Here is a 14,411-nt window from a genome sequence, read left to right as displayed (position 1 = left end):
CCCTTTTCTCTGGTATAACAAAACACTACAACAGTGCAAGATTCAGCCTCTCCAGCCTCTGTGTTGATGGCAAAAAAAAAAAGTAATAATAAACAAAATCAACCAAATAAACCAACCACAATTTCTCCAAAATGGCTATCATTTTTATGAGGACATCAAAGGTTTGTTTCAGGCATTCTTCCTTAGGATGTGGTGTTACATAAAACAGTTCATGTTTGGAATTTTATTGACAATGTTCAATTTCTTTGGTGCAAAGGAACAAAATGGACTTAAAATTTATTAACAGCTAGATAGTGAGCTGAGGCTGCTCATCTGAATGCTTGCTCAATTTCTTTGTGGAACCACTTCTGAGTAGGTGTGCCATCTGGATGTTTTTCCTAGATTATAACAGTGCCCCCTTCCACAGTGGGAAGCAAAAGCAGTTTTGTGGCCCAGTAGGTGCCAAGAACCTTTTTCATCTCTAGTTAGAATCCTCTTTCACTACAGTTGAGAGAATAAGGGTGTTTTGCATTTGAATGGAGAACTACATTCTAGAGATAATAAAGCCAACTCAACTCAGCCATGACTGACTGAGTCCACTGTGCAGTCACCCTCAAGAGCTGTAAACCATGAGCTAGGCCCAGTCCCTGCCCTCCAAGAGCTCTCAATCTAGCTTGCTTTTAATGGACTAGAGATCTCATTCCACTTATATCTCTCCCTATCCTATATTGTCCTTTTACCTAATTTTCTTTCAATACAATCATCCCAAGAATGTTTCTTTTTTTCTCATCTCCAATTAGTCAAACTACTGCCAATGGGAAGAAATCTCTCCAAGTCCGCAGTAGAGAGCATTATCTTTTCCCCTCCCTGTAAGACGACATCCCTGCCCCCTGTCATGTGCCTTGCGGTGACTCCAGTAGACAAGGTATTATCAGGCTTGGTCACTTGTTTGGGACAGTAGCATGTGAACAGAAGTGACAATGGGCACGTACAGAGCAGAAGTGTAGGAGATGGGCTTAAGGCTTGAAGCTGTGATTGCCGGTTTCCACCAGTTTTTTGTTTTTCCCTCTGCCCTGATCTAATTAGGGGCTTCTCCACTGGTTTGCATCCTAGAATGAGAAGACATTGAGAAGAGATGCAGTCAGCCTACAGTCACCAAAATGTATTATAAGTGAAAAAGATACGTTGTTGTAAGCCACTGACAAATTTTACAGTCATTTACTGTAGTAGAGGTAATACAAACACCAAACCATACATAAATAATGAATGGAAGATAGAATAAGTACAACAGTAACAATTCCCAGTCACCTTTATTTATATAAAAGTATATTAAATAAATTATCTCAATATATACAAATAGAACAATATTACCTACATAAATAGAAAATCCCCATATAGAAAACCTTTTAAAAAAATTATATATACAATGTCAACCATAGAAGCTTTAAGTACCTTAAATCATAAAGTCTGTAGTTTGTATAGTAGTCTTATAAAAATATAGTTAGCTCTCAAATGTTTAATGCCACTTAAGTCAGTTAAAGTGCAGATTGTAAAGCATATTAGGAAGGTGCCCAGAATACCAATGTCTCCCGCACTTAACACATTAATACAAAGTTTGCCAATTGTTTTGAATTTCCAAATGTATTCCTGAAAAAAAAAGAACCTAAACACTATATTATAGACATATGTTAGAAAAGTCCTAGAAATTCACCCAATTTCCATTTTACTTTCCTACATGGATTGAAATCAGCCTCTCAAAAGATTTTCGGCTGGGCATGGTGGTTCATGCCCGTAATACTAGCACTTTGGGAGGCCAAGGCAGGTGGATCACCAGAGGTCAGGAATTCAAGACCAGCCTGGCCAAGATGGTGAAACCCCATCTCTACTAAAAATACAAAAATTAGCTGGGTGTAGTAGTGCGCGCCTGTAATCCCAGCTACTTGGGAGGCTGAGGCAGAGAATGGCTTGAACCCGAGAGGCGGAGGATGCAGTGAGCCCAGGTCGCGGCCACTGCACTCCAGCCTGGGCAACAGAGCAAGATTCTGTCTCAAAAAAAAAAACAGAAAAAAAAAAGCTTTTCAAAAGTCCACCCAGGATTTTTTAAGACATTTTCCCATTTGTTTTTGCTTGGATGACCTGGTTACTCCTTGAGTGCGAAATATATAATCTAAAGCATGTTATGTGCAAAAGGTGCCATAGTGTTAAAAATTAAAACTTGGAATTGGTTGTAGTACCATTCGTTACATTTCAAAGTGACTAATGCTGATGTCAAAACCAGAAAGCTAATGGTAATAACAGGTCATATCAAGAACTTTTTTGAACTCCAGGGTCTTCATGCTCCGAAATACTCATTTGTGTTTCCATGTATTCTATCCTCTTAAAAGTTCTCGGTCACAGTGCAGTAGCTCCAACAGTGCTTCCTTTATGCGACATTCAACGGGGAGTTCTCCTTCCAGCTCTGCCCCACTCCTGCCTTTCTACACTTGTGTAGAGATATAGCCAGGATGATGACAAGGATGATGACCGCAAATACCACAGCTCCAATGATGTAGAATATTTCTGAAAAATAAAGGGCACCTAGTCAACTCGGAGAGCTCAAATCCCATTTATCAGTGGGCAAAATTGAGGGCATAACCCCAAATTACACCATCCTATTTTTGTGCAATTTGAAATTTCTTTCTTCCACTCTTTCCACCACACTTAGATTAGGAAAGAATTTGTCAAACCCTGAACGTTTCAGAGTAATTGACAATGGCTAAACACATTTAATGGGCATTTAATAAACTGAATAATGCACAGTCCAGAAAAGATATGTAGCTGGAGGTAAGAACAACGGCTGGAAAGAAGTGCCTAAAAATGATGCTGAGATTGATGGCAATGATTATAGCAGAAGGTGAACCCTAAGTGCAAAGTGGGAGATCCAAAGTGCTACCAGGATTCGGGTGAAGAAGAGATAGTAACTAGTTGGTGTAGTAGGAAGGCTTTCTGGTGGAAGTGGCATTTGAAATGCCTCTCCAAGATAGAGAAGGGCTAGGGAAGCAGAGAAGTGTGTGTGCACAAAAGGAGAGGCAGTGGAATTAGAGCTAGGCTTTAGGATGATGACTGAAGGCTGTGGGTAGGATGGCTCAGAGGGGTGCAGGACCAGAGGTAAAGAGAAACCTCTCCTGTCAGTGGCAATAAACAGGAGAGAACAGTTTATTTAAAGTGTTTTAAAATGTTCAAATATCATCTTCACATGGAGCTAAGCCATCATTTCTTTTTTTTGTTCTTTCTTTTTTTTTTTTGAGATGGAGTCTCACTCTGTCACCCAGGCTGGAGTACAGTGGTGCAATCTCAGCTCACTTCAGCCTCCGCCTCCCAGGTTCAAGCAATTCTCCTGCCTCAACCTCCCGAGTAGCTGGGACTACAGACATGTGCAACCACACCCAGCTACTTTTTGTATTTTTAGTAGAGATGGGGTTTTACCATGTTGGCCAGGCTGTCCCTAACTCCTGACCTCAAGTGATTTGCCTGCCTGGGCCTCCCAAAGTGCTGGGACTACAGGTGTGAGCCACCACACCCAGCGTAAGCCATCGTTTATATCCCCTGACTCTTTTCTTCACTGAAAGTACTCAGAATACTTTCCCTGTAAGGCGTGGAGTGAGACACACAGGCTTGCAGCTTCCTGCAAGAGTCTGAAGGCCCACAGCACTTCCGGTTAGGGACCGTTCCTCGTACAATGTGCCTGAGCTCCCAACATATGCACATGCATGTACACACACGTGTCAGCCATATGCACACATGCATGCATGTGGGTATATTTGATATATTCAATCTCTTCCCTTGATGGGTTAGACTCTATAGCCTCTGTGGCGACAGCCCACAGTGGGTACTCACGAATGTCTACTGTGTCCTGCTGCAGCTGGTCCAGAAGCCACCCCCAGAATTAGAATTTAAGCATGAAAAAATGCCCAGGGAAATCTGTGACTTGATGCTAAATCCTAAACATAGTTTGTGTATCCAGTGCCCAGCAGAGGGCTTAGCACACGGTAGGTGCTCAAGAAAACACTTACTAATACAAGGGCATAATCAACACAGAAACATTTCTGAATGTCCAAAATCTTAAGAGTACCAAAAGCAAAATCAAAACCAAAACAAACAAACAACAACAAAAAAACCTCTAGGCAGTTTGTTTTCCTGAATATTTAACCAAAGAAGTATATCCCAGCCCTGAGGGTGGAGCTACTCCTCCAGAAGGCACCCATACCCCCAGGCAAATGGCTGGCAGAGCCACTCACCTCTGAATTCCCCTTTCTTGTGGCCCATACACTCCACGGGGCTGTCTGTACTCTTCCGGTTAGCTGTTCGGGAGGGAATCACTGCTTGAACACTGAAACAGTAGTTTTCTCCTTTATCCACATCAATCAAAAACTCATTAGTGTTTGTTTTGGCTGTTTTCTGTAAAAAGATAGAGTTCTTAATTCATCTGGGCTCAGAGTCAAATTTTTCCCCTTTATTAAGTCACTGTGGAAGTAAAAACCTAGGTTCTAAGCAAAGCCTACACGAACATAGCTGACACGTGAAGGATTAGAAGTGACTTCGCTAATCAGTTTCCCTTGATCACTGCTAAAAATGCCTTTTCCAAGACTGAGAAGATCCAATTTAGGCATATTGAACCCTATTGAGCCCCTTTAGAAGATATCTGCAGTAAAAGAAAAAGGAAGGGAGTATTATGCATTGAACCAAAACAAATTTTGTGCCTGGGATCCTCAATAGAGGGAGAAATGTGAGCGTGGCAGGACCTTTAGAGATGACCTGATCCAGCCGGTTGGCTGAGGAACCTGGGTCTCCGAGGGGGCCCTGCCCAGAGTCACAAGGTAGTGCAGAGTCACAGGTAGGACCAGGCCTATTGTCCACCCCTCCCCACAGTGGGCGCTCCCCCTTTCTACTCCACCACCTTCTCAACAACCCTGTTCTGCTATTTTTGAATTGGGGAAGAAATAGGCTGTAAAACCCAAGTATTCACAATTTAAAACAGGTCATAAAAACAAATGAAAAAATGCTCACCTTTCCCGAACTTGAAGATTTCCAATAATAAAGTGTATAAATTAAGTCCTTGCCAAAAACATCCCGGAGGCTTAGGAAAGTGTTGTTCCTTCTGACTAAAGTCCGTTCATCTTGTACGGTCACATTCACTTTTGTTCCCACTTGTTCAAAACTCTGAATTGTTGGCTGTCCGAGGTTTGCTGAAACAAAGGAAATGAGCTTGGTTGGAACCAAAGAATTCTGTACAAAGTCAAATCCTGTTTCATTATCACAATTGACAACTTAATTATCTCTCATATAAAACATGTGCACAGAACCAGCTCCCTGAGAGAAGCAGGCGTGGCGGCCTGGAGCTGAATCCTAAGACGTTCTGTGGCAGTGCTGGCCCAAGGGGAAGACAATGGAGCCTCAGATGTCATTTTAAGTTTTCTAGTAGTCACATTAGAAAAAGTAAAAAGGAACACGTGAAATTAATTTTAATAATATATTTTATTTAACCAAAGACAGTTGACCCCTGAACAACATGGGTTGGAACTCTGTGGATCCACTTGTATGCAAATTTTTTTCAATAAAAGTTACACCAAGTGTGCCTGCCTCCTCCTACTTCCTCCATCTCTTCTCCTGCCATGGCCCCTGCTCTTCCTCCTCCTCCTCCTCCTCAGCCTACTCAACATGAAGATAAGGAGGATGAACACCTTCATGATGATCCACTTCCACTTACTCAATAGTAAATATATTTTCTCTTCCTTATAATTCTTTCCTTCCTTCCTTTCTTCCTTCCTTCCTTCCTTCCTCTCTCTCTCTCTTTCTTTCTTCCTTTTTCTTTCTTTTTTAGACAGAGTCTCGCTCTGCCACCCAGGCCAGAGTGCAGTGGCGCAATCTCAGTTCACTGCAACCTCCTCCACCTGGGTTGAAGTGATTCTCCTGCCTCAGCCTCCCGAGTAGCTGGGATTACAGGCACCCACAACCACGCCCGGCTAATTTTTGTATTTTTAGTAGAGATGGGGTTTCACCATGTTGGCCTGGCTGGTCTTGAACTCCTGACCTCAAGTGATCCACCCGCCTTAGCATCCCAAAGTGCTGAGATTACAGGTGTGAGCCACCATGCCCAGCCTCTTTTCCTTATAATTTTCTTAATAACATTTTCTTTCCTCTAGCTTACTTTATTGTAAGAATACAGTATATAATACACGCAACATACAAAATGTGTGTTAATTGACTGTCTATCTTATTGGTAAGCCTCCAGTCAACAGTCAACTAATAGGTAGGCTATTAGTAGTTAAGTTTTTGGGGAGTCAAGTTATACTCGGATTTTCAACTGCACAGGGAGTCAGTGCCTCTCAGCCATGCATTGCTTGAGTCAACTGCATATATCTGGAATATAATCATTTTAACATGTAATCAATATGAAAAAGTTTTGAGATATTCTACACTTCTTAAATTCCAATGTATACTTTATACTTACAGCATTAGCCATATTTCAAGTGGTCAACAGCCACATGTGGCTAGTGGCTACTATATTGAACAGGGCGGTAGCATAAACTACGATATTTTAGGTTCAAAAATATGTAGGGCTGTGAGAAAGCCCAGGAAATGTCCTTGGTACCTCGAGAAGCCGGATTTAACCACTGGGTCTCTGCAATGGCTCAATTATCTCATGTGCTTTGGTTAAATGACAGGAAAACAAACATCAATTCACAGACCAAATATTGTGTGCACATGCAAAACAAACACATAAAATATTTTCTATCTTGCACCAACAAAGGATTTGAAGTAGCTTACAAAAAAACTCAAGAACTATTAATATAAAAGAGAATCATGAGGATGCCATTAATTAGGGGGGAAATGAATGTCAACCACGCCACAGTCACCAGAGGGGCTGCTGACGCTGCTACATTCTTGCCTGGTGCCACAAAAGACACAAGCAGAAGCACCTGGGGATCTGGAGGGTCTTGCAAATGGGGGCTCTGGGAAGGCAGCCACATTTGCCTGGGGTCAGACCCCCTATTTCAACCCTCAAAGTAGATACCAGAGGAGGATGGTTGGTTGGTTGTCCGTCCACCCCTTCTCCTCACCATTACTACCTTGAGAAACTGTTCTCTCTCGCTGGGCCTAACACTCACACAACATCTTCATTCTAACCAGCTGGCCTTACAAGAGAAGCTAATTTCACTCTACTCAATGTGCTATATGCATTTATCCAAAATGCCTAGCTCAGAGCCACAGTTGCGGCAAAAGAATTTAAATCTCCTACTTGACAGGAATTCTCTTCATTCTTTTACTGGCTCCTAGAGCCAGCTTACAGGGGCAAAGGCTGAGGAGGAAAGTATTCCACCTTCCAAAACCAGAACGAGGGTGACAGGCAGATGGCTGGGCAGGTGCTGGCACATCATGGAACTCAAATCATGGCCAACTGATTAGAAAAGGTCAGCATAATTAGGCTAATTATGGGCTCAGAGGGAAACCATAGACTTTCCTCATCAATTTATGACCATTTGGGAAAAATCCTCAACTGGGATTTTTGGTCTGATAATGCGAAAGAAAAATCAGGATACATGATCTATATATAGGGAAAAGCTAAAATCCTGGCCTTGGTGGATTTCCTATCCCTACCCCCTTCCTTGGCCCGCCCTCTCCCAACACACAGTCAGCTGGTTACTGAGGACAGTAACAGGGTCTGGGGAGAGACTGGGGGAGAAAGTTACTTGATGACACTGTCATCAGCTCCAAAGTTCACATTCTGTGAACCTCCTACCACATCTGGAATGTGTGAAGAGCTGGAATGTGTGAAGAGGGCTGTGATACATACCAGTTTCTGAGAAAAAAAGAATAAATATTTTTAATTTAGTAGTCACTAAAGGCACAAGATCACAAGAATGTTCAGATGTTTCCAACAAGAATGAACGGTATTACATCCCAAGCCACTTACTCTCCAGGTAAGGTGTGAACTCTGGGGAGTTCTCATACAGAGGCTCCCCAGCAGAACCGGTGCTCCCCACATTCCCTGCCGGGTAGGAGAAGACCCGTGCCAAGTACGTCTGCTTCACATCCTTCACAATCTCGTCGGTGAGGTCACACTCTGTGTCTGCTGTGTAAAAGCATTTGCTTTTCCAATCTCCTGTCTTAGTGCTAAAGAAAGAAAAGAAGGAAGAAAAATAAATGGAATGTTACAATTTGCACCCAACAAGATAGACTGCTTCCTGGCTGTGGTGTTCTGTGCTAACATCAGGAGCCCTACAATCAACCCTAATGATGCAGTTACTGTGCTGAGCACTTTGCTTTTTTAAAAAAAATTGTTTTGTAGAGATGGGGTCTTGCTATGTTGCCCAGGCTTATCCTTCTGCTTCAGCCTACCAAAGTGCTGAATGTACAGGTGTGAGCCATCATACCTAGCAACACTGAGCACTTGGGATGCACGTTTGAGTCCTCATAGCAACCCAGGGGATGGCTCTGTAATTTGCCTTGTTTTTACAAATAAGGCAAGTGAGACGAAGTGAGACTGGGTGACTAGCTCAAAATCACACAGCTGGACTTTGAACCAGACAGCTATTTGACTCTTGGATCTGTACTCTTAACCATTTTGTTAAATATGTTTCTTAGAATGTAGATGCTCTGTCATGCTAACAGGAGAGAAAGAGCAGATTTCCATCAAAATGAGGCAACTGAGACAAAGTGAGGTTGTTTACTACAGTCTACTTATTATAGTTGTTTGTTATATAATGTTCTATATTCTATGTAGAATAGAGTCTATATAGCGAGTCTATGTAATAACATGTTATACACATATTCTCTCATGAGCACTATTAACGCTATTATTAATCATTCATTGACTCCACTATATGTCAGGTGTTCTACTGGACCCTTTACTCGTGTTACTTCATTTGATATAATCCTTCCAAGAAGGTGTTGGATCTTTCTTATCCATGAGGACATTGAAGCTCACAGGCACTAAGCAACTTGCAGAAGGTCACATACCTAACGAGTGGCAGAGCTGGGTCTGTTTGCCCCATTATACTACATGCCTCCCTTGCTTTTGCAAGATGTGAATCCATCCCAACAAAGATTATAGAATAACAGTACAGGTAGTACCTGTCTAATAAAGTCTGAGACTAAAAAGCTAAAGACAGATCGTTCTTTTGTGAGACGTCATTGAAGGGGAAATGATTTAAAGGACTTCTACTGACAATGAAATTCTTCTAAATGACCAAAATAATAAATAGGTGAAGTGTCACTGCAACTTGATTCACACACTTCTGTCCCATGGAAAGTGACAGTTATGCTGCTCTTCCCTTTGGTATTATTGACTGCCAGAGCCAGACCCATCGTTCAAGGCCAGGTCCCAACTCCACCTGCTCCAGGAATCTCCAGATCTCCCTGCTGAGCATTTACATCTCCCTCCCCTGTCCCCCAGCATGAGTTCCTCCATGATGCTGTTAATATGAACACAGTCTGCCTGGTATGAGGGGTGCGTGCCCTTGTGCACCCCCATTAAGCAGCAGGGCTATAGGGTCTTGCTGACTATTAGATGGTTTGCATTTACAGGTTGAATTAATACATAATCTCGGGGAAAATGAGGCACCATGTGGATTCCATTGTCTAAATTCACACATAAAAGCCATAAATACATTTTCTTTCAAAATCTGAACTAAGTAACCAGGCCAAAAGGATTTGGGTAAACACATTCTTTATCCTAAAGTGCACAAAGATTGATATTGAAATATTTTGGTTTCTATTTAATTTTATGTGATAAAAGTAGAGAGGCTATTTTGTTCCAGAATGACCAAAATGTGTTTTATCATTTCCATTTCAAAAAGCAAATGAGACTATGCTGTTTCCTTTTTATCACTATAGCAAATAGTCGTTCAGATAACAGGAGAAAGTCTCCTAGGGCTTTCTATGTACAATAGAGATACAGTATTTGGTTCCTCCCAGCTCACAGCAGGGACCACATACTCTATAGCAAAATTTAGCACAAGGATTTATACAGTGCCATGGTAAGTAGTAAAACTGTATAAACAGGTAATGAAGGGACAATTCTGTAGAAAATCCCTCTGAATGCCATTAATAGCATTAACACTTTAAAAGCCTCCAAGGTTCTTCCAGGCATTGCAAAACCCTCTGATTTGGAATTTTGAGTTAACTAAAAAATTCAGTCACTAATTTGCTTGCAGGTTGTTTTCCAGAAGCTTTGTAAATTCAGCTCTAGAATTCAGAACATTTCCATGGAATGAATATCACCGGTGATGGTTTGTGCTAAGGCTTAAGCCAATAACATTTCCCAACCACCACTGAAAACTGTTAGCAAAGGTGAAAAATGCAGTTGGAGCTCCAAGTAGGGGCTTCTGCACAGCAGTAGTGTCCTGCGGCTGGAGCCAGGCTGCAGCAGTGAGAGCAGTGGGGAGGGAAGAGGGGCAGCTGCTTCAGAGGCTAACTGTAGGGAGGGAAAACAGGCAGGGAGGAAGGCCAACTGAGGAGGTGCAGTGGGCAAGACTTTCCTTCTTCCTCCCACTTTGGGGCCTCCTGTCAGACTGTGGCAGAGCCACCTGGGGGGTGGTGGTATGTGGATACTGGGTAGACTTTGGTTCCAGACCTGACATGGGCTCTCACCATCAGTGTAGTCATGAATAAATCCCTCAATTCTCAGAGCAACAGTTTCCTCAACTGTAAAATGACTGCTCTGGTCCTTTTTAACCAGGAATCTCATTTATTCCTGGGGTGGGCAGGAGAAGAGTGCACACCTCAGGCAGAGGCTGACGGAAAAGCTCCCAGGCCCTCCGGCACAGCAGCAAGAGATTGTCCAGTCCACAGGACCACCCTGAGTCGGCTGGCATCCCCCAAGTTGTAGCCCTGCGCTCTGATGTTTGCAGATCAGGAGCTGTGCTCATTTGAATAACAGCGGCCTTATAAAGTTCAAGAACTTACAGTTAACAAAGGCTTATGTTTAAAAAACAGATGAATCATAAATACATTCCCATGTATCCCTCAAATATTAGATTGAATATATTTAGGAGGTAAACATTCCTCCCAAAATATAATTTTTACCATATAGAAGTAAAGTGTTTACTAAGGTAAACTTCAGGCCTGTATCAGAGAAATTACTTACTAATTCTCAATTGGTAAAATCTGAATTGACAAGTTTGACCAGAACTGTAATCATTATTTCAGGTTATGAAATTCCTTCATCTTTCTCTCCCCGCAACCCCATACATATCCACACATGCATGCACGTATGCATGCAAGTTCTCCTTGCTGGTTTGGCAACTGCTGTCATGAAGTTCATTTTGAAAAACAAGAACATTCACTTCAAAGATGCATCGTTATCTAGAAGTTGCATTCCTAATGCTGTAAAAGGCCTGGCACAAGCTAAAACAAAACAGAACGGCAAAATACCTTTCATTTTAGCTGGTGCTACTTTTGTACCTTTATGTAATTAGCATTAAAATAATTTCCACAGCAGCTATTCTCTATTTCATAAGATCTCTACCAAGCCTCTTAGAACATTTCAAAAACCAAAAACTTGCCAAGAATATGATGAAAACCATCAAGGAAGACATAACCCTTAGATTGAATATGCTGAATTATCGCCTCCTGGGGACAGCTGCCAGTCAGAGTCGAGGCACCAAGAAGCAGAGCCACCCCAGACCCAGAGGGTGCAGACAGCAGAGTATTTCTGCTCTGCCAGGCTCAGTGAGTCACACATTTGGCCTCCTCCACTAAGATCATGTATTCTACCAAATTTCGATTCATGGAGTCCAAAGATGAATGAATCAAACACTGCTTAAGGGCAATGTATACATTGGGATTCCTCCCCACCTCTTCCCTAAGGTGTTAGACATTGTTCACAGTCTAGACAGCAATAGAAAAAGACATCAATGTTTAGATGAGATTAATAATCTATCATGACCCAAAGCACACTTCAGTGCCTATTCAAGATGGTTCACCTCTCCACAGTTTATACTCCACTTAGGAACTCTCCCATCATTTCCAAAAACAATTAAAACAATTAAAATGTTCTATCAGTTTAAGGTCTGGAAATGTTGCAGGCCTAACAGAGTATGACATCGGCCAGCGGATTGCCAAGAATCCCTTCTTCTTTGTCAATAATTTCATCCAGTAATCAGCTTTAAAGACATTCGTGTTCAGCATAGGAGAGTAGAAACATCAAAGACCTTAATTTTCTTTTTCTGTACCCAGCTTACCTTATTTGAACAGTGTAGACTTGATTGAGGGGTTTGGGTTCCCACTCCAAAATTGTCTTGAAATTAGTTGATTTCCAAGTTAAATTATATGCTGCCACAGTATTTGTAGTGCCTTTAAACAACAGAGAAACAGCTATTATTACATGCACTTCAGAGCACTCGAATGTATTGATGTATAAAACACCTTCCCACCTGACATCACCATAAACCTCACTTTTTATTTTTCAACCACAAAAGCTTCATTAGTGAATTATCAAGAGAAAAAGAATCTTCAAATTTTTTCTAGACCTAGAATTTCTTCATGACAAGATTCACTTTGTAATCCCAGGACACCGGCAAGGATCTTGACATTTTCGTTTGAAATTATTCATGGGCAAAGCCTTGTTATAACTTGACCGGGAAGAGCCCAGAGCCATCAGTGTGCCAGTCCAGGACTCAGCTCAGGAAGAGTCAGGTTCAGCCCGCCAGGAAGGGTTTTCAGTAAGTTATGGAAAAAAGGCAAATCCCACACGTGTGACAAGAGTTAGGACTGCACACAAATGAAAAAAGCCAAACTTCACTTTTTCCACTTTTATCTGAAATGTCTCTACACTGAAACTTCCACAGAGACCCACGTGGACGTGTGGCCTGTCACACCGTCGGCTGTATTGGATCAGGATAATTTATTATGAAGGTCTGCTTTGCCAGTACGCAGCAGGTCCCAGTCTCTACGCCGTCCCGAACACCGCGTAGAAATACGGGGCACGCACAACGTTGTACCTGCTCCAATCTAAGCAGCAATCCAGCCCTTTTGGACTGCCTCTACCCAAACCTAGAACAAAGATGGCCAGAAAAAGACCAGGGACGCTCTTTATTAAGGGAAGATGCACATATAATGAAAGATAATATCCAAACCTCTGCACGCCAACACGTGCAGGCGCAGGTCCAAGTCCTATTATATTGAAGGTCACAACTCACTGGGAAGCCCTTTCCCCAGAGTTAAAGCGGGAGCCAAAAGTCCGCTTATGCAACAACAGTCCAATTACTCGGACACCCCGAGCAAAACTCTCCAGCGGAAGGGGCAGCGGGGTCTGGGGCGCCAACTCCCTCCCTGCAACTCCCGCCGGCGCCCGAGGGACTCGGTTCATTCAAGCCCGGCTGGGTGGGCGCAGCCGAGTCCCGTAGGCTCGGGGGACAACATGGGCGCCCCGGGGAACCAGGGCGAGCCCGCTGCCAGCCAGGACTGTCCCCTCCCTCCTGCATGTGGCGCGCCCCGGGCTTCCAGGGGCTGGTGCCACTCACCTGAAGCGCCGGCCACCTGGGCGAAGACCCAGCCGAGCAGGAGCGTCCAAGCGACGGCGGTCTCGGGGCGCGGGACGCGGGGCCAGGCAGGGGTCTCCATGTCTACGAGTTGGGGGCGAGATCAAGCGGGTTCCGTGGCGCCCGGGGGGCTGGGGAGGTTGGGCTGCAGGGGCCCGTGGCCGGCCAGAGGGAGTGCGAGGGGGTGCGGGGAGCCCGGAGTCTTGGGGAGCCGGTGCCCCGCGCGCTATAAAGGGCCCGCGGCGCGCTCTCCCGCGCCTCTGCCCGCCCCCGGCGCCCGCCCACGCCGCTCCTCCCGACTCCCCGCCCCCGGCCCGGGTCACTTGCCGTCGCGGTGGGCGGCCCCCGGCGAGTCCACACCCCTGCCCCGCCTCCTCCCGGTAGGAAACTCCGGGACCCTGCAAGGGGTGACTCACCCCAGTGATTCAACCGCGCCGCCGAGCGCGGAGCTGCCCTGGAGGACGCAGGCGGGTCTACTTGCGGCGGGCGCCCGGGTCCCCCAAGGCCCCCGGATTCACCCAGGCCCGTGACTCCGACGTGCAGCTTAGGTGGGCTGCAGGTCTATGGCAGGAAAGGGAGGGCGCCTTGGAAGAATTCTTCCCTTCCATGTGATGATAAAGTGGGAGAGGCGGCATTTATAACATTTAATAGAAAGCACGGGCTCTGGGCTCCCCTCGGCCAGCGGAGGGCATTTCCCAGATGCTTTGCCCACCTGGGGCAGAAGCTCGGGACCTGCAGCGAAGTAAACGTGTGGCGGTGAGCAGGGCCCTCTCCCAGCCACGGTGGCTTCTTCTATCCCACGAAGGTCAAGAATACGTGGCCTGCCCACCTCGCGGGGCCCTTAGCGGGTCGCACAGGAGAAAGGCGGTGCGAATGCCGGTGTCAGCCACGGTGTGACCGGCTCGGCTC

The 14,411-nt window shown here is 44.5% G+C and overlaps 1 protein-coding gene across 1 annotated transcript; it reads right to left on the bottom strand.

The window, feature by feature from the left end:
• Nucleotides 1–1,272: 1,272 nt before the first annotated feature.
• On the bottom strand, nucleotides 1,273–13,704 carry F3 (coagulation factor III, tissue factor). The gene is given in 6 exon segments (NM_001132691.1): nucleotides 1,273–2,538; nucleotides 4,257–4,416; nucleotides 5,026–5,204; nucleotides 7,934–8,133; nucleotides 12,204–12,315; nucleotides 13,485–13,704. Coding segments are annotated over 6 exon segments (888 nt in total). The 5' UTR covers nucleotides 13,585–13,704; the 3' UTR covers nucleotides 1,273–2,401.
• Between the last annotated feature and the right edge of the window lie 707 nt (nucleotides 13,705–14,411).

This window comes from Pongo abelii, chromosome 1 (genome assembly GCF_028885655.2).
Source record: "Pongo abelii isolate AG06213 chromosome 1, NHGRI_mPonAbe1-v2.0_pri, whole genome shotgun sequence".
In the NCBI taxonomy this organism is placed as follows: Eukaryota; Metazoa; Chordata; class Mammalia; order Primates; family Hominidae; genus Pongo; species Pongo abelii.
The sequence above is the reverse complement of the archived record's forward strand: the minus strand, read 5'-3'. Positions and strand labels throughout refer to the sequence as shown.